At 50.1% G+C, this 24,940-nt stretch overlaps 1 protein-coding gene across 2 annotated transcripts in view; it reads left to right on the forward strand.

Annotated features, from left to right (window-relative positions):
- The window catches only part of HSPA12A (heat shock protein family A (Hsp70) member 12A), a gene marked incomplete at both ends in the record, with an annotated part of 141,740 nt that overhangs the window by 92,469 nt on the left and 24,331 nt on the right, over positions 1 to 24,940 (forward strand). For both annotated transcript variants that reach the window (XM_082854171.1, XM_082854172.1), the window contains 2 exons: positions 19,647 to 19,732; positions 21,302 to 21,429. In XM_082854171.1, the coding sequence (XP_082710297.1) occupies positions 19,647 to 19,732; positions 21,302 to 21,429 (214 nt within the window). The remainder of the gene's footprint in view (positions 1 to 19,646; positions 19,733 to 21,301; positions 21,430 to 24,940) is intronic.

Here is a 24,940-nt window from a genome sequence, read left to right on the forward strand (position 1 = left end):
CCACGGGGAGAGAGTGGGGAGGTGGCCTGATGGCTTTCGAGTTTAGATTTTTGTGTTCTTCAAAAATCCTTGTCCTGGATAATTTCTGTAACACTCCCTCACATGCTTTGCCCCCTTGGCAAGAAAGCCACGCCACAAGACCCCTTACACCACCAACCATCCAGGGAGCAGGGTGGGCTGGGCACTGCCCAGGTGCAGGGCTCTGCGCGGGCACGAGAGGCGGGGGGACTGCAAAAGTAACCGAGCTGTCTCCTCCTAGAGCTCACGGCGGGTGCTGCCTGAGGTGCCTGGGCTCCCAGCTGTGGATGGCTCAGCAGAGCTCTGCTTGAACCTGGACACAGGTGGCCTGGGCCCCAGCTATCAAGGTGCGGTCAGGGGCCCTCAGGTGGGCAAATGGCAAATTTGCCTGGAAGCTCCAGACCTTCTTTTTGCAGGTCCCTTAGTGGTGGGAGCAGCAGGGATCTCAGGAACGGGGCCTCTGGTCCCCGCTGGAGTGTGCGTTCCCAGCAGGCAGGAAGCCTCATTACAGCTGCCTCGTGGGCTCCCTTTAGGAGCGGTCAGGTTCCTTCTCACCAGAGCAGCTTTGTGTCCTTCTGTCGGTTTCCCCGCAGGTGCCCGTGGCCTGCAGAGAGCAGAGCGGGGTTCTGAGGGGCGAGGCTGCGGCTGGGGCAGGTGGGAGGGGTGCGCAAGGTGGCTGGCCGGAGGCCTGTGGACAAAGGTTTGCTCATCCATTTGAACTCTGCCTATAATTAAAATGGATGAGAGATTTCACCTAAAAATCTGGATTTCTGATTCCTCTGTTGGGTGGAACCAAAGCACGGTCACCCCTCTGGACAGGGCAGGGGGTCTCCAGTGCACAGCCTCCACCACCCTGTCCCTACCTTGAGTTTTCTTTTCTCATCCCACTGTTTTTCTCAGAACCGAGTTAGGGGAAAGTTCTAGTACTCACATGGCAATAACAATGGGGCATCAAAGGGCCTCTCCCGTAGCAGGGGTGTTCGGTGACTTGGGGGGCAGGCAGAGCTTGGATTCAAGCTGGCTTTGCCTCCTGCCAGCTGCAGGCGAGGTTTTCTCTCTCCTCACGCCTCCGTTGCCAGAAAGCAGTTGATGGTGCAGGGTGGGTATGAGGATTAAGTGAGATGGTACCTGCAGCGCCATGCCCGGGACGAGACATCTACAGCCCAGGTTATAGGTGCCCTTCTTGTTTGCTCTTTACTGTTATAATTGGTAGAATTCACATACAGTAAAGCGTACACATGTTAAGTGCGTAGCTCGTGGATTTTACGTATGTAAAATCCATATACTTGAAGGACCAATAATGGTCCTTCAAGATGTCCGTGTCCTACTCTCCTGGAACATTCACATATGTTACCTTGCATGGCCAAAGGGACTTTGTAGAAGTGACTGCATTAAGGGATTTGAGATGGAGAGATTATCCTGGATTATCGGGGTGAGCTCAGGGTAACCCCAAGGGTCCTTATAAGGGCAGAGGGACAATGGGAGGCAGGAGGGCCAGAGTCAGAGATTCGGAGGCACTCTGCTGCTGGCCTTGAAGATGCGGGGAGGGCACACAAGCCAAGGAGTGCAGGTGTCCCCTAGAAGCTGGAAAAGGCAAGGAAGTGGATTTTCCCCTGGAGCCTCCAGAAGGAACGCAGCCCGGTCGACACCTTGATTTTTAGCCCGGTGAGACCCGTGTCAGACTTCTGACTTCCAGAACTGTCTGGTCTTAAGTCATTGAGTTTGTGATAATTTATTACAGCAGTAATAGGATGCTGATACGCTGTGTAACCACCACACTAGGCAAGATACAGGACATTTTCATCATTCCAGAAAGTTCCCTGTGCCCCATCCTGGTCTCTATCTACCCACCCTGTGAGGTAACCATTGTTCTGATACGTTTCACCTGAGATGTTCTTGGACTTCATATGAATGGAACCTTAGAGCATCTGCTCTTTCATGACCAGGGTCTTGTATTCAACACAGTGCTTTTGAGGATTGTTCATGTTGTTGGGTGTAGAGGATTTTGCTCCCTTTTTATTGCTGAGTCGTATTTCATTATATGGCCATCGTATGACCGTACTTTGTTCATCCGTTCTCCTGTGGATGGATGTTTGGATTGTTTCCAGTTTTTGGCGATTATGAAAAAAACTGCTGTGAACATTCTGGAACAGATCCTTTTGGGGGCACGTACGTATTTCTCTTGGGTAGAATCCTGGTGGTGGAGTCGCTGAGTCACAGGGTGGGGATGCTCAGCTCAAGCAGAAATGCTAGGGCTGTGAAGCACGAGCACGGGTCAGCCTGGCTGGCCTTGGGCACCGGAGGCTGATGGCCACCCTTCTTGCCCACAGTGGTTTCTGGGACGCACACGTGGTGGTAGGGGGCCTCCTCTGGTCCAGGGCAGGGGAGTAAGTGGCCCTCCGATGGAAAACCTCAGTCAGCAGGTGTGCGCTCTGGGCCTCAGAACGGTGGGTGGGCCTGTGCTTCCTGAGTACGTGCTCCGCACCCAGTTCGGGGCAGTCATTTTCTCATAGGTCTTCCCTTGCCGTCTCCACGCAGCCCTGTGAGGGGGAGCAGTCGTTAGCCCAGGTTGCAGCTGTGGAGACTGAGGCCCAGGACAGAGTCCTGTCTGTGGCAGAGCTGGTGCGGGTGGAACCAGGTGTCCTCCTCCAGCCCAGCTAACTCTGTGTCCTTGGCCCCATTCCCCACTCCTGGAAGAGTAGTTCAAGGCTGTGCCTGGTGGGAGGGCAGCCACGAGGGTCAGCTCCCCCCACGGGAAGGTGAGTGGGGCCTTTTCTCCCTGCAGACCGGTGCACGAGAGGGCCTGGGGGATGGCGAATGGCTTCCCAGATGGCAGAGAACACAGCCCAGCTGGTGCAGGGGGTTGTCTGGGGGCAGTCATGATGGGGCGGCAGTGGTGAGGGTGCTAATGGAGCTGTCTGATTGGTTAAAGCGTTAGATCTGATATGAAGGGCAGGGGAGAGCCACAGCAGGTGCTTGAGGCTGGGAGTAACCTGATGAAATTGGTGGCTGTGATGTGATGTGAGCCAGGGGCAGCCGGGAGGGAGGGTGCAAGGCCTCTGGGTAGCTCTCCACACTGTTCTCTCTGTCTTTGCTCATGCTCTGCCCTCCGCCTGGGGTTCCCTCCCCATCTTGTCCACTCAGCAAACTTGCCCTTCGAAAGGCCAAACAGCATCACCCTGGGGCTGCCCACCCACCTCAGTCCCCCATGGCACTCACCATGGTGTCTAATAAAGAGTTCATGGGCAAGATAGAATTTCCCGGTGTTCTTAATTACAGTATTTAAATTGAAGTCACTTGCTCTGTAGTGGCCTGAGAACTCATAGTCGGATTCTCATAAATTACATACCCATGTGATGGATACCCACTAGACAAGACTAATGGAGCCCAATGGGGATGGGGCAGAGGAGGGTGTGGGCAGGCACACGGGGGGTGGGGGATGGGACCCTCGTCCACTCCGCTGACGGACTTCCCAGGAAATGCTGAAGTGATGCCCTGTGGCCCCTGCCTGCTTCCCTGCTACACATTTAGCTTCCGGAAGTCTTCTTGTTCACTAATGCAGACTGTCCCCAGACTTGTGTCCAAACCTTTGGGACCTTCCCAGACTAGGTATGTGGAGAGAGAGGGGCAGGGAGACGAGGGGGGGAGTGCGGGCCCAGGTGGGCGTCCCTGTGACCAGCTGCCACTTTCCCAGCCTGAGGCATTCCCGTGGGCCCCTCCTGGAGGTCACTGCCCTGTGCTCACACATTCCCGGCTCAGTGGGTGGGGCTGTGCCTGGGGGTGGCAGGCTGGTCACTCTGCATCTGGAGCGTTCTGCTCTGAAGCGGAGATGGCCCCTGACTAATTGAGTTGCAGACGGAGCTGTTAAGGAGAACCATGAGGCCCGAAGCCCTCGTGTGCACAGTTAGACTTAGCGCAGTGGGCAGGCCCGGGTGCCAGGAGGGACAGGCCCGCGGCGCAGCAGCAATGGAAAGCCGGAGGAACACCGCCCTGAGCTTATGGAGGCCCAGACGGCTTCCTAAGCCCGAGGTTGGGCAACTGGCCATCCACAGGTAGCGGCTAGGGGGCAAAGTCCTATTCCTTGGACCTCGGTTCTTGCTTATCTGGGCCCTGCAGGGGCTGGAACCAGGGGTCCTGGGAGGTCACGTGTCCTGAATACTCATGCACGAATCTGACGCGCGCACCAGGGGGTGTGGGCACCCGTGCTGCGTCTGAATTGTCTGGCATCTGGGGCCGTCTGCGTGGCCTCCTTGTGGGCCCTAAACATAATATGCACTTTATTTCCTGCGGTTCATATGGTTCTGAGGCTTGCCTTCCCCACCTCCGCTCAGAAGATTTGGAAGGACTCGCATTTGCTTTTCTGCGTGGTAGGGATGGGAGATACGGGGATTGCAGGGGATTGGCAGGGGTTTGCGGTCTGTTTGCTCTTACCCTGCTGTCGTGATTCACCCCAAGGGTTGGGTTTGGTTTGGTTTTCATTGTAGTTGACTTGCTTGAAGTGCAGATTAAAAAACGGATCAGAGTTCGGTGCTCAGCCTCTGCTCGCTCTGGGACAGGAGCTGGGTCTGGTGTATCGGTGGGGAGGCTCTGCGGGCCTCATCACAGCTGCTTGGCCTTAGGTGGGCCATGGGGTGCTCTGGGGGAGCCTCTGGGTTCTGGTGGCTTAGGGTTTTTCCCCCTGCTCTGTGGGGTAGCCTGAGGAAATAAGCACCATTCTCAGGAAAGTACCTTAACGTGGTCTTTATATTCTTTTGGCAAAGGCTTTGAGCAGATTCAGTCCTGGGGGAATTGTCCACTAGTTTGCTTTGTTTTTATCTCCTGTTACTGCTTGGAAGTTAGATATTCGATTTCAACTCCTTTCAAGAGTAGTTACTCTTGAAATTTTGCCATGTATACTTAATTTAGCAAAGTCTAAAGTTAATCAATATCTTAACCCAGTTTACTAATTACATTTTTGTAAGAAGGTCAGTCCATCAGTGAAGGTTTTGATTAAAAAGAGTAAGAACTAGGGAGTTTAAACTCAGTCTTAAAAGTCTCTCAATGGACTTTCTTTCCTTCCAGCTGACATGAAGCCTTCGCCTAGTGTGTGGGGAATGGTCTGTGTACAGGTGTCAGGCTGCCTGTGCTGGAGGGCATTTGGTCGCCCCCTTGGAAGCCTCCCTTCAGGCTGCAGTGGATGGGCCATGCTTGACCTCCCCAGGGGCTCTTTTGAGCCCCTTGTGGCATTTCTCTTCTCTTTTCCTTTGTATTTTGGGAGCAGGAATTTCTCAGGCAGGTTCCTGAGCACCTCCTGGCCTAGGACCCAGGCTCAGGCAGCGGGCACTTGCAAATAATTAACAGAAGAACGTTTTAATGCTGATGTAGTTTGCCCTCCTGCTAAGATGAGGCCGTGACTCCTGCTGAGGGCTAGTGTGGCTACAGGTTATCCGGCACCTTCTCCTGACATTTATTCCAGAATCCCTTGAAACTACTTACCCGGGGAGAAGCACCGACAAGCCCCCTGTCTGTAGCTCGCTGTCAGGACGCCTGGCCCTTGGGAGTCTCCTGGTCCCTTAGCCCTGGCCAGCCGGCTTCAGAGCATCTAGAGGAAAAGTGAAGACACAGCTGGTGACCTGAGGCACTGACGCTGCTCTGTGCCCACGTTCTTGTGTTGCTAAAGAGCAGGGTGTCTGGGGACAGGCCCGTGCCAGCTGTTGCCCCCGGCCTAGCTGTCGTCGGCAGCCATCCTGGCGGTGGGCTAGGAGACAGTTGTCCTTACAGTGTGGTTTCCTGCAGCTCTTTGATTTTTTTTTTCTTGAGATACAATTCACATATCATAAAACACAGCATTTTAAAGTCTACAATTCAGTGGTTTTTAATATATTCATGAGGTTGTGCAACCATCCCCGCTATCAAATTCCAGAGCATTTTCATCACCCTCAAAAGAAACTCATATCCATTGGTAGTCCCTCCCTATCCCCCCTCCCTCCAGAGATCTGATTTTTCACTGCTCTTTGCTGCAAGTTTTCCATGGTACAGGCTCAGGCCAGGCTCAGGGCCCCTGGAACCTCAGGGCTGGAATGTGGTAGAGGGAAGGGACTTGGGCATTAGAGACAGGCACTTACTAGCTGTGAGATTTTAGGGAAATGCTTAACCTCTCTCTGCCTTGGTTTCCTCTGCTGTTAAATGGGGCTAATATCTACCTATTTCCTACCTCATTGGGTTGTTTGTAAAGATAAAATGAGACACTGTGAGGAATAATAGCTACACTTGTTAAGACCTTTGCTTGCATTATTCTTATTGAATCCTCATTAATCTCAGGAAGTAAGAGTTATCATCTCTGTTTAATACAGAAGGAAAATTGAACCACAAAGAAGCTTAGTAACTTGTTCAAGATTGCACAGCTTTGCATCAGTTTTTAGCTGCAAAGCATGGAAAAACTGACTTTATCTTGTTTCTAGAAAAAGGAAATTAGTTATGACCATGAATGGGAAGTCCAGAGGTCTGGCAGGCTCCAAGGCAGGTATTAGGTATTAGGTATTATCCAAGGCAGGTATTAGGTATTAGGTATTATCAGGTATTAGCTCATGGACCCACTGAAGGATGGATGGAGGTTCTTTCCATGCTGACTGCATCTTGGGCTGGCGGCAGGATGGCAGCCACAGGTGTTGGCCTCATGGGCTCCCTTGAGAGTCAGGATGTTTCTTTCCCAGGAGCCTCCGGCAGACTTCCCTTCATGTCCCATCAGCCAGAGCTGTGGGTCACAAAGCCATTCCCATGTCCATCATTGGAAGGGGAAGGGGGTTGCCATGATTGGTTCAGACTACTCAGGATCTACCCTGGATCTGGGGCAGGGTCACCCCTTCCCCTAGTCATGTAAAATAGGGTTTGGTTAAGAAGGGAGCAATGGATTGGGGGTGGATGCCGCAGTATCCACCAAGATCAATAAATAACTGAGCTGGGATTTGAAACAGCCTCCCCAGGCCCAACACCCCTGCGCTTAACCACAGTGCTGCACGGCTTCTACAGCTCCCGGCAGGCAGTGCTCAGTGAATCTTGGTCGAATGCCTCAATCCGTACAGCCTGGTTTCCACTCCTCCTGAGTCCCATCTCCTTTTTTCTGACCCACTGTTGCTCTTCTACAGCTAAGTGATTGCCTGGCCTCAACTCGAACTCCTCCAGTGATGGGGAACTCAGTACCTTTCCAGGCATTTCCTTCCTTCTTTTAGATTATTAAGTGCTATGGTTGCCTTTTGTGGTGCTTTTAGATGAATTAGAAACAGATCTTCTCTGGGTGCAAAAATTGGAAAAAGGTGCTCACTCTAGGTGATATAGCCCTTTAGTTCATGACTTGGAAGGGCACCTTTGGGGTAAGAAAACGGCACCCATACCTAAGGGTGGGTGCAGTCCTGCTTGGGTGATGTCCCTCAAGGCGGTGCCTTTGTGCATTGCACAAATGCGCTGCTGTTTTGGGACATTTCTTCCATTAAGACACTCCTCGGAGGGATCTGTAACGTGCACGAGCCTCAGCTCTCAGGCACCGGCAGAGTACGGGAGGTTTGTGCTCTGGTTCTGGCTTGGGGTACAAGCGGGCTAAGGGCCACCCTTCCTGCCTGGAGGTGGTACAGCTTTCTCTCATCAGGAGGGTTCAGCTGAAGGGGGTGAACCAGCTGTCTGTCTCCCCATCCCTTATCTCCTGTTCTGCTTCTCCCTCTCCCCTCCCTAGGGACAGATGATGAGTGTTTGGGAGGGGAAAGATCCCGCTCCGGGGGAGACCAACAGGCTGGAATGCCATTGCCCCTGGCTTTAGTGTCAGTACCGTCAGCACGAGCTGTGCTGTGGCCTCTGTGGGCTGAGCCATCCCAAGGCTGTTCACGATAGAAATTGGGGAAGTCTAAACCCTGGCCTTCCAGGTGCCTAGGCAGGTGGAATCTTTTCCTTGGTGGGAGACTGATTCTTCATTTACCCGGTCAGTTCGAAAATGTGCTTCATCGCAGAGGACGGGAAAGCCTGAGTTTATTGCCTGGCGCGGAGGGTCACGTGGCTTCCCAGGGTCTCCGTGGTTATTCTGAAAGTGCCCCTGAGGCGAGCAGGTGGCCTGAGCGGGAAGTCAGGGCCAGACAGTCTCCCTCACCCACGGCAGCAAGGCCCTTGTGTTTCCCATCACTGAGTTTTCCTGAGGGTCCCATTGGCCAAGTTTCTGTCTGGTGAGACTTTTTATCCTTGATTAAGAAGCCCAGAGAAGCATAATGTAAAGAAAATGCATTTGCCGCCCTTGTGCGTAAGTGGGAGCTCTGTCCCCTGGTGTAAGCACGTGGGTGCTTTCTCTCAACAGCAGGTGGACCGATGTGGTGATGATGACCGTGGTGACAATGATAAATGTCATCTGTAATTTATCAGGTGCTCGCCGTGCACCAGGTTTTATAGATATTGTTTCATTTATTCATGCATTATTTTACAGTGATCCTATGAAATGTATCCCCATCGTCATGATCCCCTCCCCCCCATTTTCCAGGAGGGGTGGGAAAACAGGCTGGAAGAGGCTAAGTAGCTCACCCCAGGGCCTGCCTCTGGGAAGAGGCCATGCTAGGATTTGAGGCCAGGCTTTCCTGACTCTGAACCTCTGTGTTATCATGGCTCCTCCCCACGCTGATATTTGGATTTGAAGAATTATGGCATTTGAAATGGAGAACACTGTGCGGCTTCGGAGCCAAAGGAAGGGTGAGCCATGCCGTCTTCTGAGCCCGGAGGCAGAGACAGCCGCTGGGGCTTGGGGGTGCCCTGTGACTGTGATCTCCTGACCTCCCCCGCACTATTTGCCCATCTGTGAAACGGGGATTTAAGTTAACACTAACACCTCTCTCGTAGTTTCATCTTTCAAGAGAAACAATACCTGCGCGGGACCTGGTGTTGGGTACCGTGTGGGGCACAGGCTCAGAGGTGGCGAGCTCCGAATCCAGCCGGGCCACATCCTAAAAATGTGGGCTTCTTTCTTAACCTTCTAGGCGTTATGTTTCTCACCCATCCAGTGGAAGAATGCCAGTACCTCCAGCCCCTAACCGCAGGCTTTCTCAAGCCACACCTGTAAAGCTCTTAGCGTGGCATGAAATTCGCATTCAGTGCATGCCGACCATGATAGCTTTCCTAATAGATTTCTGAGTTTGTACATTTCTAACAATTTCAAATTAATAATTTGAGTTTAATAAACTTGCAAAAGAGCCTAAACTAAAAAAAAACATAAATATCTGACCCCATGAAGGAATTCAGCAAATGATGGGTGAGGGCCGTTACATATTTCGTGATTTTTTTTTTTAATGTTTAAACCAATATTTATTGAACAGATACACTAAATAACAATCACATGTAAATAGTTTGGTAATATTGACACAAAGCATGAGCTTTAATGGAAGAACTTGAATTTAGAATAAGACGTTTCTCCCTGGAATGCATAGGCATTTCCAATTGCCTGAATACCTTCGTTTGTGTTTTCCACAGTTACGTCAATGAAATACGTTCCACAACAAATTCATCACCTTTATTCACAGACTTACTCCTTTTCCTGGATCCTTTTATCCCGGACTGTTACATATTTCTGAGGGTTTACCTCTTTTTCTCATTGCAACACAGTGATTGAGGCCCTCAGAATCCAAATTCCCACTTCATGGAGGGAGAAGATGCGCCAGAGAGGGGTGAGGTAGTTTCTCCAGGCTCACAAGCCGGTGTCCAGACCTCCGCTTTCTCCACCTGCCACGCCATGTTCTCCATCATCAGAAGCCATTTTGCTTTCCTTACTTTCCTTTAAGAACTGCAGCCAAGGAGCCGACTTCAGCTTTGCTCCTGTTCTCAAGCTGCCCCAGTTCTGGGGAGACATGGCCCTCGACCCTGCAGCCCAAGCTGGCTGCCCTGCCTGAGCATGGAGGGTGCTGCGCCTGCAGCCCGGTCCCCTCAGGACACCTCCCTTTCTGGAGGCCTCAGCGTTTGTTCTTTCAGTACAAAGGGTCCCAGGGTGACAGCTGACATTGGCACTGCAGCTGGCCATTCTTCAGGGGGGTGAGGAGATGCCAAGGCCTTCACTGAGGCTTCTCATCCCTTCCACATGGAGTTGGGAGCCCAGCGAGTCTGAACACAGCAAAAAGGGTGTGTCCTGGTCTTTAGAGAAACCCTGCCTGTCTGCAGGGGCATCTCCCCATTTCTCAGAACATGGAGGGATCCAGCAGTGGGTGGGGGACAGCCCCCTGCCTCCTCTGAGGCCCTGGGTTTACAGAGGTGGTTTCAAAGTCTAGGAGGGCCTCATATCTGAGGCTGGGCTGCTGGAGCCCGCCTCAGAGTTAGAGCCACTCAGCTGGTGGTCAGACACCTGCTTTGCTGCCTGCAAGGGGGCCAGGTGGGTTCTGCTGAAACTCAGACTCGTTCAAGAGCTGTCCCAACAGTCTCACCTCCAGAGAAGCCAGCTGAACCTATACCCCTCACCCACCGGTGACCCAGGTCTGAAACCTGCCCAGGCCTTCAGAGTCCTCGTGTATCGGTTTAAATGAATATATATTCTTACTAGCGTGTTCATTCGCTTGACAAATGTCTGGAGCACCTACCTACCATGGATGGGCCAGGTGCTCTGATTGATACACAGCACGCGAAAAATATCCTCTTGCCCTCCTGACAAGAGGGAGATGGACATGAAACTGGTACATGAAAACACCAACTCTTTTATCATGGAAAGTTCAAAGCATATAAAAAGTAGGGCAAATAATGTATTGAGCCCCGATGAATCAGTCACCAGTTTCAGTCATTATCAACTTGTGGCCAATATCATTTAATCTCTGTCCCTCCCCTCCCATATTATTATTATTATTATTAACATCTTTTTTGGAGTATAGTTGCTTTACAATAGTGTGTTAGTTTCTGCTGTCTAACAAAGTGAATCAGCTCTATGTATACATATATCCCCATATCCCCTCCCCGTTGCATCTCCCTCCCACCCTCCCTATCCCACCCGTCTAGGGGGACACAAAGCACCAAGCTGATCTCCCCATGCTGTGCAGCTGCTTCCCACTAGCTGTCTATTTTACATTTGGTAGTGTATATATGTCCATGCCACTCTCTCACTTCATCCCAGTTTACCCTTTCCCTTCCCTGTGTCCTCAAGTCCATTCTCTACGTCAGTGTCTTTATTCCTGTCCTGCCCCTAGGTTTTTCAGAATCATTTTTTTTTTTTTTTAGATTCCACATATATGTGTTAGCATATGGTATTTGTTTTTCTCTTTCTGACTTACTTCACTCTGTAAGACAGACTCCAGGTCCATCCACCTCACTACAAATAACTCAATTTCGTTTCTTTTTATGGCTGAGTAATATTCCATTGTATGTATGTGCCACATCTTCTTTATCCATTCATCTGTCAGTGGACACTTAGGTTGCTTCCATGTCCTGGCTATTGTAAACAGTGCTCTAGTGAACACTGTGGTACATGACTCTTTTTGAATTATGGTTTTCTCAGGGTATATGCCCAGTAGCGGGATTGCTGAGTCATATGGTAGTTCTATTTTTAGTTTTTTAAGGAACCTCCATACCCTTCTCTATAGTGGCTGTATCCCTAACACCGTACACAAAAATAAACTCAAAATGGATTAAAGACCTAAATGTAAGGCCAGACACTGTAAAACTCTTAGAGGAAAACATAGGCAGAACAGTCTATGACATAAATCACAGCAAGATCCTTTTTGACCCACCTCCTAGAGAAATGGAAATAAAAATAAACAAATGGGACCTAATGAAACTTAAAAGCTTTTGTACAGCAAAGGAAACTATAAACAAGACGAAAAGACCACCCTCAGAATGGGAGAAAATATTTGCAAATGAAGCAATGACAAAGGATTAATATCCCATATTATTTTGATGAAAATCCCAGATATCATATTGTTTCATCTGCTAATATTTCAGAATGTATCTCTAAAGGATAACAACTCTTAAAAGTTACTTAATTACACCACTAACAATAATTTCTTCATATTATCAATATCTGGTCAGTGTTTACATTTCCAGTTGTCTCATAAATGGCATCAATTTTTTTGTTCATTTGAATCACGGTCCAATAAAGATCCAAGTGTTGCAATGACTGGAGTTACTTTGTATTTTACGTGTCTTTTTAAGGTATAGCCTTTGTCTGGGGCTGACCCAGGTGGCCTGGTAACTCATTAGAAATGCAGATACCCAGCATTCCCAGACCTACTGGAGTAGAAACTTTGGGGGTGGGGTCAGCACATTTGTTTTAATAAGCACTCCAAGGTGATTCTGATCAAAGTTCGAGAGACCCTTTAATCTATAGTTTCCCCTCCTTCTTTCCCCTGTATTTTCCTTGTAATTTCTTTCTTTTTTTTGTTTTTTGCGGTACGCGGGCCTCTCACCGCTGTGGCCTCTCCCGGTGTGGAAAACAGGTTGTGGACGCGCAGGTTCAGCGGACATGGCTCACGGGCCCAGCCGCTCCGCGGCATATGGGGTCTTCCCAGGCACGAACCCATGTCCCCTGCATCGGCGGGCGGACTCTCAACCTCTGCGCCACCAGGGAAGCCCTGTAATTTATTTCTTGATGAAACCTGGCTGCTGTCCTTAGCATTTCCGCAAGTCTGGGTTTTGCCAGTCAGTCCCCAGACACTGATGAAGAAGTTCCTCTCTCCTCTGTACCGAGAGAGTAGAGAAGGCTTTTCTCCCTCAAACAGAGGGGACTGACTTTCGGAGGTGGAGTTCCCCGGAGGAGGGTGTGGAAGTGGGGTGCACTCCAGGCAGGGGAACAGTGTGTGCAGGGGTCTGGAGGCTGGATTGAGCACAGATGTTCCAGGGCCTGTGAAAGGATTGGGTGGAGCCAGGGATGGGGGCGATGGTGAGAGATGAGGCTGCAGAGGGAGGCAGGGTGGACTTTTAAAGGCCTGGATGCTAGCTGTGCGCTAGGTTTATCCAGTGGGGGATGGGAATAGAAGGCCCTGGCCTGGTCGAGTAACGTGAGCAGACCTCAGTTTTGACTGGATGGCTCTGACTGCGGAGGAGCGTGACTTGGATGGGGCGACTCAGAGCGGGGAGACTAAGAGGCTGTGTGGGAGCCCTGATAAAGGTCAGCAGGGTCTGGACCAAGGTTGTGGTGGTGAGGCTGCAGAGGGTGACTGTGAGAGATGCTAAGAAGTAGGAATGACAGGGCTTGGGAGTGCAATGAGAGGGGAGGGAGAAGCCTAGGAAGTCTCCCTTCTGGGAGCTATGGTGGTTGCACCAACCAAAAGGGACATTTGAGGAGAGAGGCAGGTCTGGGGGTGATTTGAGAGCTGATCCCACGTTGTTGGAGGTAACTCAGGAAATGTGTTACTAATATCCTGACTCGGGGGTTGATGCCTCAGTTGGGAAAGACCTCAGTGGCCCTCCAAGTCTATGGATAGTCACTGAGTCCACTTTTGGGCACATGTTAGAAACATCCACCCACCCATCCACCCATCCATCCACCCATCCACCCATCCGTCCATCCATCTACCCACCCAACCAGCTATCCATCCATCCATCCATCCATCCATCCATCCATCCATCCACCCATCCATCCATCCATCCATCCATCCACCCACCCATCCATCCATCCATCCACCCATCCACCATCCATCCATCCATCTACCCACCCAACCAGCTATCCACCCATCCACCATCCATCCATCCATCCACCCATCCATCCATCCATCTACCCACCCAACCAGCTCTCCATCCATCCACCCATCCATCCATCCATCTACCCACCCAACCACCTATCCATCCATCCATCCATCCACCCTACATTTACTGAGTGCCTGTGACAAATCAGGAGCTGAGGAATCAAAGATGAAATAAGGCATGGCCTTGCCCAGATGAGCCCAGAGTCTGTGAAAGAGAAGTTGGGTGGACAAAAGTATCTTAATCCTGTGTATGGGGTGATCTGGTGGAGCCCCTTCAAATGCTGGGTCCCAGTGGGCAGAGGCTGTGTGGTTCCTGAATATAATTCATGAAAATTAGTAGGAAGACCTGTTGGTCTAGAAAGCATTTCCTCACCTCCCCCAGCAGCTGCCTGAACATGCATGTTCCTGTGAACCTATGGTGAAGAGAGAAATTGTGAACTGCCACCACACATGGACTGAGGTTGCAGGAGCTCGGGGATCTCACTGTCTCCGGGGAAACTCCGATGCCCCAGTTCTCTCTCACTGGGGTATCTTATCTCCTAATCCGTTTAGTGATGGGGACGGTAACTGGAAGTTGCCGTCCAGTGTCGGGATGGGCCTGACGCAGCCCCCTGGTGCACGATGCTGTGGTTTCTGCCACAATAAATGCTCATTTCCATAATTGTCATTTAGCATTTGGAGAGCAGCTCTTTTACACTCAGTGTTCTTTGAAGTCAGGAGGTTCTCTCAGTTCACACCAATAAAATTTCCATTTACTTTGGACATCAACCATGGTGATTGAGCAAAAAACCCCATAAATTATTTACTGAAATGGAAGTTCAGTTTACGGTAATAATGCATTAGTTCAGCTAGCCATGCAGCCTGTTATAGGGTAATAAGAATTTTAAATTTTCCTTCTTAAAAGATATTTGCCAGTAACCTACACATGACCTTGAGCTGATCAATGTTCAAAGATGACGCTACAGGGAGGGCATATAAGGAGAGAGAAAGGGAGAGCTTTTTTCAAATGGCCTGATTTTAGGCAACTGTCAGCAAATAGCCTATTATCTCATGGCTAGCAGGAGAAAAGAAATGAACATATACACTGCATTTTAAAAATCATAAGGACCGGACCTTAAAAATCCTTTTGGAATTGAGCATTTGTTTGATAGAACATAAATCTGAAAGCTAGCAAGGAGGCCTATTTGAAAAAGCTGGGGAGTCTCCATTGTTTGAGACCACCTGTCATTTCCCATGAGCCTGGAGCCTTGTAAAATAAAGTCAGCCCAATGGTTCCGTCTTCATCTTTTAAAATGTTGTATTTATGGAGCAGGATCGAGTTGCTATATATCTCAGAAAGTCCACGATTCTGCTCACGGCTCTTTGCTGACTAACGTCTCCAGCAGAGGAAGGCAACGAGCAAGGTCATGAATTATGGCTGTCTCTGAGGTTCTCTTGTTAAAACTACCTTTTATTTTAGGAGTGTCTGCTTTGGTTAAAGCCATGAGAGCCAGGAGCAAATGAGAATGTGTCTGGATTTTACAAGTCTCACGTTTTATAGCAGGAACCCTGACGAAGCCTGTATTTTAATTATTACACTGTTAAGGCAGGTGATGAGTATTAACCTCACAAGTTCAACTAGTTTCTCCTCTGCTCTCTGCTTTGGGGTCTAAAAAACCCTGTGGCAGGAGACTTGTTGGTTGAGTCCTATTTTTACTTGTTCATCTCCTCTACTTGGCTGCATAAATATTTTCATTTATTTATATATCCCTCTTTGCTGCAAAAATTATTTTTTAAATGACTTGGTTGAAGAATGCTTTGCGGGCTGAGTCCCAGGTTAAGAGTGAACCTAGGAACACCTGTATCTATTTCTATATTTACTAAACTAAGAAAGATTATATACTTATATATAGTAAAGATTACTTACTTATATACAGTAAGTATATAAGACATAAGTAATGGTAAATCATCTAAAACGAATGACAAAGAAGACCTGAAGATGATTTTCCGTTGGTTTTCTAGGAAGCTTCTGGTCTCTTCCTCCTCAGCTTGATTCTCTGGTTGATAGTTTGCATTCTTGAAGTGTTCCTTGTTTTTCTGATTCTGTGATGTGAAATCATCAAATCCCTCTGCGTTACTGCATTTCAGAGTAACTTAGTGCTTGAAATGGGAAGATGCTTTGAGTGTCTGTTCAATCTTGTGGGAACGGCGGCGGAGTAGGTATTTCTTAAAGCTCCCTGATCCGTCGGCTCTGCCCTTGACTACACTCCTGGTAGAGCATTTTCCTTTCATCTCTTTCACCAGTCTTCTCTCCTTACCTCCGCAGGTGAGTATCCCTTTTCTTTTCATCAGCTTCCTTTCTCTCTTCCCAGCCTGGACTCTAAAAATCTCTCTTCTTCTTGGGCTTTTAGCTTTGCCTTTCTCTTCTGCTCCTCATGTGCCCAGGACACCCTGTGTACTGAACTGGAATGTCACGTAGGTGGGAGCAGTCATGGGGCAGATGTTATTATATTGGCTTTACAGAGAAACTTAAACAGGGTCACAGTGAATGACAGTTGGTGTTTCTTACTGTGGATAATCGCCTAGGTTTAACTGGTAGCCAGGACACACAGCATGTACCTTGTACATATAGACATTCCGTGTACCAACTCTCTCCTCTTGTCTGTTAGCTTAGATCTGTCAGATATCCATAGACCAATAGGTAATATTCTGTTGACCCTGCTGTGTTTATTCTTAATCACTTACCTATTGAATGAAAGCTCTCAAGATTGGTTGGGATTATTAGCACACCAGAAACTTCTCACATCCTGCAGGGGCTAAAGTAGGCTTTTCCATATTCTTTTCCCTAAAAATTTTTGAGCACCTTTTTGACATCTTTAAATAGTTAAATAGAGAAATATTAGCTTGATAACAAAGTTATCACTGCAGGCTCTTTATATTTCTGTGGAGGGTCAGCGCCCATTAACTGGTGAATTACCTTTGATTTGGGATCTGGAGAGCTATAGATGTGGGTGTGCATGATATGCAAATGTCTATAAAAATGTTACTCCTCCATACCTTCTGTGCAAATCAGTTTTAAATCATCGCACAACGTAGCTGCATTTTAATTTCTAATGGAGAAAATCCATGAAGTTCAATTGCCTCTAGGCCTGGCTGAGTGATCAGCAAGTCAAATGATTTATTTCGTACTGAACCAGAGGCAGGGTGGGAGGGAGGTACAGGGAGAACCAAAAAACATCCTTGGTTCTTGTCTTCAAATTCCCTGGAGTCCTCTGGGGGCCCAAGGCATGTGTTCAGTGTGTGGCCCAACACATGCTATTTTACAAGTCAGCAGGACATGCTCTGAGAAGGGCTGAGTGATGGGATAATTAGAACCAAGCAGACAGCGGGGTGGATGGTTTGTCTGCAGATAAATAGCTTGTTTGCTAATTGCCGGCACCAGATTTTCTGGGCAATTAGACATTCGGTGTCTTCCAAAACCTTCTGTGCAAATGTGGACACATGGCTGCAGGCCTTGCAGGTAGTGGGTGGAGAGAGGGTGGCTCACGGGCCCAGCCGTTCCGTGGCACATGGGATCTTCCCGGACTGGGGCATGAACCCGTGTCCCCTGCATCGGCAGGCGGACTCTCAACCACTGCGCCACCAGGGAAGCCCCAAGCAAGTTTTTTTTAATAAAATTTTTTTATTGTGGTAAAGTATATATAACATAAAATTTGCCATTTTAACCATTTTTAAGTGTGCAAATCAGTGGCATTAATTACATTCACAATGTTGTGCAACCGTCACTACTTTTTCCAAAATTTTTCATCACCCCAAATGGAAATTCTGTACTCCCCATTCCTCCCTCTAGCCCCTGGCTACTTCTAATCTACTGTCTGTCTCTATGAATTTGCCTCTTCTAAACATCATATGGTATTTGTCCTTTTGTGTCCAGCTTATTTCACTTAGCATAATGTTTTCTAGGTTCATCCATGGTGTATCATGTGTAAGAATTTCATTCCTTTTTACAGCTGAATAATATTCCATTGAATGGATATACCACATTTTGTTTATCCATTTGCCTGTTGATGGGTACTTGGGTTATTTTCACTTTTTGGTTTTTGTGAATAATGCTGCAGTGAACACGTACATACAAGCGTCCCTGTTTTCAATTCTTTCGGGTAGTTACTTAGGAGTGGAATTCCTAGGAGTGGAATTGAGTCTATGGTAAGTCTATATTTGACTTTTTGAGGAACTACCAGGCTGCTTATCACAGCAGCTGTATCATTTTGCATTCCCACAAGATATGTACAGCGGGTCCAATCTCTTCACATCCTTGCCACCATTTGTTATTTCCTTTTTTTCTTTTCAATTAGAGCCATCCTAGTGGGTGTGAAGCAGTATCTCACTGTGGTTTTGATTTCCCTAATGACTAATGAGTGCATTTCCCTAATGACTAATGAGTTAAGCATCTTTCACGTGCTTATCGACCATTAGTGTATGCTCTTTGGAGAAATGTCTGTTTAAGTCCTTTGCCCCACCAGTTGATTCGTGGCCTCTGTACTTACTTGCTTCTGAACCTTTCTCCCAGAGGTTGGAACTACGCCTTATTAGGAGGAGAGGGAGCATACGCCTGCAGATTGGGGAGGTGGCTGTGCAGATTGGAAGCTTCATATTCACTCTTTCATGATTCATTTTATTCCCTCAACCCATTTGGCGCCCACTGTAACGATGCTGTTCGAGTTCTCACTAAGCAGGAAAAAAAAAAACAATCAGTAAGCGCGTGGGATTAACCAAAGTGATTTGGCAAGCAGAGGCAGACGGAGCCACTCCTAGTGCTTCCCTGGAAGCAGACAGGTCTTTCTCAGATACCTCATACCCTCTGGGTTTCCTTGACTACAGGTGGTGTTGTAGCACATTACCCGTTTTTTTCCCCGTCAGGTATTAGTCTATATACTGAATGGAGCAGTATTTGCAGAACGTACTGGATGGTACCTGGGATTTGTTGGTGACCAGCGTCTGGCCAGCACCTCTGCGGGGGGAGCCTGCAGTGCTTGTTCCGCTGCCCTGCAGGCCCTGCCGGTCCTGGGCAGCGGGCAGGGAGAGTGGGTGGAGCTTCCAGCACTGACCAGGGACAGGGCGACTTCTCCTTGGGTGCTCATCCCTGAGAGAGAGCCACGGGGCTCTGGCAAGGTTTCAGAACAAATGTCTGTGCCTGAGTAATTGCAAGAGCAGTAGGGGAATCGACAAAATGCTATTCATGCTGCCTGGCTGTTGGCTCTTCTCTGATTTGATCTCGTGTCTGCTGCAGGGCCCCGACTGGGGGACCCAGGAATGCTAATCTACCTGTCTTTCTGCTATGTTTTTTGTTTTGTTTTTTTTAATTGAATGTCAAAACCCTTCAGCATCACTGAAGAGAGATGAGTTCCCCTTGTTCTGGCAGGGCCTCATGCCAGAGGGAGGGAGGAGGTGATGCATCCACAAGGCAAGGGAATTCTTTCTGGAAGTCGCACTCCTGTCCTCTATTCTTACGATTAGGGTTGCTAATCTTTGGGGTGGGGTCCCATACTCCTTTGGGAACCTGACAGCTGTGGATGCCCTTCCAAGAAAATGCATGAAAAATTTGCACATCATCTCAGGGGGCTACAGGCTCCTCTGGTCCATACCGGTGCCTGGGCTGAGGACCAGCTCTGCAGAGGGCATGAGCCAGGTGCCAAGGCGATTTGGGGACCGGGCAGCCTCTCTGCTAAGTGGGAGTTGGTTGGCACATAGCGAGAGTCCTGGTGGTCACTGTGAGAAAAGGAGCGTCTCATTTGGTCAAGTTTTAAATATCAAATACGGGGGTGGACAGATCAGACACCCTACCTTTCTGGCTGGAGTTCAGCCTCGCCCCACGTTAGCTGGCTTTCCAGGGGCAACAGTCCCTGCAGGAGCAAAGCCACCCCGCCCGCATTGCTGCTCTCCGGCTCAGTCCACACCACCTCTAAGGAGCGCACTTGTCTTTCCTTTCAGAAATGGCCCCTACATCTGCATATTCATCTCCAGCCCGGAGTCTGGGGGACACAGGAATAACACCTCTGTCCCCTTCCCACACTGTGGTAAGAAATGTGTGTGTATGGGGAGGGGGGTACGTGTGCTGATTACTTTGCTTTCAGAGGAGCCTCTCACGTGATGGGCTTCTGAGCGGCTTCTCACGTTCGTGGGTGGAGATTAAGTTGTCCTAGTACCAGCCCCGTGAGCCTTACCCAGCCCCTTCGCCACTGTGGGTCAGCAAAGGCTTTCCACGGTGTGGACGGTGCTTCTGGAGCCATTGGCCTGGGTGTGGGTAACATGAGCAGGCAGGGTGGGAGCAGCTCTTTAAAGATTCAGGGCTCAGAGACTGCGAGGCATCCTCTTGGGAGGAAGCAGCCACTTTGGGCTGGCGGGTGAGTCAGTGAAATGCAGTGGCTTTTCCACTGTAGTTAACCGCCGTGACCAAAAGCTGTGGCTGTAATGGCTTCTGCGCCAGCTTGCCCAAGAGAGAGGACCTGGGCAGCGCGGGGGGCTGGAGGCTGGGCGTTTGCTCCCACCCTGCCCCTCACTGCAAAGGTGGATACTGTGGGGCAGCCGTTCCAGGGATTTACATGTAGCCAACCAGAGAGACGTACCCGGAGGAAAGGGCGGCTTTGTACAAGCTGCTCGGAGCCTCAAAGCAGACCCTGCTGAGAAGAACTTCAGAGCCATCGCTAGGCAGGGACGCCAGCTTGTCTTGGTTTTCCTGGAACCATCCTGGTTTCCACACAGAGTCCTGTATCCTGGAACTCCCTCAGGCTTGGGAAAACTGAGAGGCTTGGTCACCTAACAGCTGGGTCCCGTGGTTTTCAAACTCTGTACCCCGAGGGTTCCCTGTAAAAGCTTCAGGATAAGCTGAACGGGATGGGGGGGCAGTGTGATGAAAGGCCAGACATGTGGGGTTCTCACCCCCTGCCCTAACCAGTACTCTGCAAATCCAAAAATTATTGGTATAATTTGAAGTTCTGTGGATGTTAAAAAAAAAAAAAAAGTCTACATTTGCTTAAAGGATTTTTTGGAAGTCTGTAATGGCCTGACCAACTCACCTGACAGATGAGGAAAGGCTCGAGGCCCCAAGGGGACAGGACTCAGCAGGGTCATATGAGGTCTATGGCAGGACCAGGCAGGGTCCCTGGTATGCTGAGCCCCACATCCATGCATGACACGCCCGGGCAGGTGGAAGGGTCACCTGGCAGGTGCACAGGGCACAGCTGAGCAGGGTCTGGAGATCTGTGCAGGGACTGGGGGAGGGCAATGGGGGGCAGAGGGGGGTGTCACTCAGGGAACCACTGGGGTTCCAGCCCAGATGGAGGAGTTTCCGTAATTAGCCACGTTTGTGCACAGTTGATAAAGGGAGTGTTGGGCAAGTGTAGGCAGGGACCCTCCCCGGTGGCCTGGCCCTTGTTCAGGAGACACCTCCATTTCTCCTTGAGTCGGTCAGGTAGGGGCTGAGAAAGCCTGCCCTCTCCCCAGGACTCACCACGTGGCAGCCTTGAACCAGAATGTGCAATATGCTTCTGTCTACAGTGGGCACACAGCAGGGCAGGGTGGAGCCCTTCTGAAAGCCTGGCTTGACTGCCCCACCCACTCCCTGTACCCCGCTCGGTTATCCGCAGAACGATGCCGACCCAAACGTCTCTGAGCAGCAGACGTTTCTCGTGGTGGTGGCTGTCGACTTCGGGACCACATCCAGCGGCTATGCCTACAGCTTCACCAAGGAGCCAGAGTGCATCCATGTAATGCGGTGAGTGCTGTGGGCAGGGAGGGGCAGGTGCTGGCGCCGGGCGCTGTAACTATGGAGACTTGGGGGAGGGCCTTGGGGGAGGGGAGAGGGATTAGTACAGTGAGCAGGTGAATGGTACGTAGTTGGCGGGTCCTGGATTCTGGCCCCGCTTGGCCCAAACTCACCATGCCACTTGGGGCAAGCCACTTCTGATCTCTGGGCTCCAGGTTCCTGGTCTGTCAATGTGTTGCTTTAATTCTGACTTGGTTTGGGGAAGGACCTGGACAGTATGTTTGAAACCAGGTGATTCTAGCGTACAGCCTGGGCAAGAGGTGCTGACTTTTAAGGTGCTGGTGATGGAGGAGATCCAGGCCTCCACTCACCACTGTGTGACCTCAGGTAATTGCTGAACCTTCTAAAGCTCTGTTTCCTCATCTGTGAAATGGGGATAATGGCAGTACCTGCTTGACAGCGTGTGTGTGCAAAAGTAACGAGATTTCCCATCAAGCACTTAGCAGGTAGTAAGATGTAAGCAGGGAAGGTGCTGGCTCTTTCAAGGGAAGTCCTGAGATGACAGTAATCAGAAGTGGGAAGCACCTGAGAAAAAGCAGAGTGGGGTGAATTTCAGCCAACTTCACCCTGAAGCTGCCCTGGGTCTCCTGGGCCACTCCCCCCGCCCCGCCCCCCCCCCCACTCATGCACACAGCAGCCCTGGTGTCTACCCCATCCACGTGTGATCAGCTGTCTGCGAGGACCCTGGTCTGTCCTGGCACCAGTGCCTGCTCCCCAAGACTGACTCACGCCTTCTTGCAGTCTCTGGCCACTCAAAGCTTTGGGAACCAGGGATTTATCACCCTGATTTTCCAAATCCAAGGATGGCTCTGAAGATACATTGTGATGGGCTTTGCAATTCCTTCAGCTGGTCATTGTGGAATTTAGTTATCACTCCCAGAATAAGATCTTACGCATTTTTTATAGAGAGTGCTGTTTAAAACATAAGTCATGATAAAAGTGATCGCTACCCCACTCTTGATTTAGGCCCTGCCTTTCCTCTGGAAAACTGGGTGTCCTAAGATGCTTCAGAGACCCGTGGGTGTCGTCTCATCAGGAAATAACAAAAAGCCATTTCTAGTAGAGAACCCCGATTGCAGCAGAGCCTTCGGTGTTCAGTCACCACCGAGATTCTGCCTCGGGTTCGTGGGACAGATGCTGTGCGGGTCCGCTCTGCCATCTCCCGAGGTGGGAACCTCGGAAAGAAAAGAGCTCTGTATTAAAAGCTAAAGTCAACATTTATCAGCTTCTAGTTGTTTTAAGAAATGTTATTTCAAAGGGATAGTCATACAATGAAAACTGAAGAAAAAAAAAAGAGCAAAAATAACTTTGAACTTGCTGGGGAGGAATTCTCACAAAACACCCACAGATGCAGGGTCTCCAGGGACATTATCGTAGTCATCGTAGAGATTTTTGGAGGGAGGTTCTACCTGAATTTTAGTTCAGTCAGAACATATTAACATGATCCAGACTGACAGAGTTATGAATGAGAAAGTGTAAGTTTTCGCATTTAAATAGGAATGAAGGATTAAAAATTTGAAGGGCAAAACCTCAGGAAGTCCATTACCTACTGAAAATGTCAGTGTTAACGGTAATGGAAAATCCATTCCCGAAAGGTTGTGTGGAGCGCGCCTCTGGCCCAGGCGCCAGTGTCTAGCTGAGCTGCTGCTCGCCCGTGCGTCTCGGTGGGGTCACCACGGGGACTTTGGCTCCCTGGGTAGAAGCCTGCATCCTCATGGGGCTTGACTGGGAAACCGGCCAGGGATGACTCCAGCCTCATCTGTGTGGCAAACCTAGGTGGAGGTTGGCGCTCCATCTGGACTGTGATGCCAGGGGCAGGTGAGAGCCCATCCAGGAGTACAGCCACCTCCCCAGGAGGGCAGGCCAGGGAGAGAGGTGCGCTTCCTCTCGGGCATGTGTCTCCATCGGGGGCTGCTCGTAGGGGTCATGTGCTTAGTGGCAGGACCAGAGCCAGCTGCTGAGCCAGGACCGGGTGGAGTCTCCTCGTGGAGCCTCTTGACAGCCGGGGCTTCTCTGCCATGGCCCCGAAGGAGGGAGAAGCATCCACTCTTTACTTTTCTCCTTCCTTCTGTCTGCGAGAAGGAAGGAAGCTTTGCTGGGGCTCAGCCTACCCTCTGATTGCTCCATGACACCCATCCGTCAGTTCCAGGACGTAATCCCGTCGCATCTGCCCGCCTGTCTGTCTGTATCCACCCCTCCCCACTTCTGGGTCCTCTTCAGCCTATAGATGTGCAGGATAGGGTTCCTTCCCTCCTCACGGTTCCCGTCAGCATTCTCACCCACCTTGTTGCTGTGACTGTCCCCCCAGTATGGGGGTGCCCAGGTCTGTTTCCTGCCTGGATCTCTTTCTGAACCCCAGGCTTGTATCTTCAAGCCCCTCCTGGGAGTTCAATGCCGGAACGTGCAGATGAAGCTCTCCACGTTTCCTCCTGCCTCCTTCTTGGCCGGGGCTGCTGGCATCTGTGAGGGGCGCTGTCTCCTCCAGGTTCCCATGCTTGAAACCTCCGGGCTCCTCGCACCTGCTCACCACCGAGGCCATTTGGCTCGGTTCTCCGCTGGACGGCTCCTCCCCCCTCGTCCCCTCTCTCTCTTCCCAGGGCTCTCCACCCCCGTGTGAGCTCCCTCACCTCGAGGCCTGAGTCTCCTCTCAGCCACCTGGCTTCCCGTCTCCCGCCCTTTGGTCCAGTTCGCTGCAGTCAACAGTAGCTCTGATTTCTGTCCTGCCTCTGCTCTGAAACCTTCAGGGGTTCCCTATTACTCACTGATTAAATCTCTCACTCCTCAGGGTTCTCTTCAGCCTGGTTCCTACCACCTTCCCAGTCTCATTTTTCACACATGTACACAAGCACCCTTCTCATTTACACGCTTTCTCCAACATACACAGTCACTTAGCTTGCCCACCTCAGAGCAGCCTGCAGTGTCCTTCCCTCCTTCAACATCAGGTCTCTCCTGAGCCCTGCATTCTTTCCAAGACCCCAGCTCTGGCACCTCTGTCTCCTCTGACCCGTCTGGGACATTTCCCTGGGCCCCTCATTTCCATCTGATGAGGCAGGTATTTATGTGTTTGTTTATACCCTGCCTGTTTCAAAGAGGATGCAAACCAGCTATCCATCTGCTATCGAGTGCTTGCAAATTAAAGAACCAAAACCCAAGCCAAAAAACAAAACAAAAAAACCCATTACCTACTAGGTTGTGAGTTATTTGAAGGCAGAGACATAAATGTTTCATCTCTGTGTCGCTAGCAGCTGGCACACAGTAGATGCTCAGTAAACGCTGAAAGGATGAAGCAGACTTTGTTACTTAGCAAGAACCTGGTACTTGTCCCTTTCGTTTTTCTTATTGGCTGAGGTTGTGTCTCTAGTCACTACTCACCCAGCTAAACCAGAGGGCGCCTTTGGCAGCCACCATGGGCACTCACATCTGTAACGGTCACGCACACAGTAGTAGGTGCTCACACCAG

This window comes from Leucopleurus acutus, assembly GCF_964270905.1.
Source record: "Leucopleurus acutus genome assembly, chromosome: 14".
Classification (NCBI taxonomy): Eukaryota; Metazoa; Chordata; class Mammalia; order Artiodactyla; family Delphinidae; genus Leucopleurus; species Leucopleurus acutus.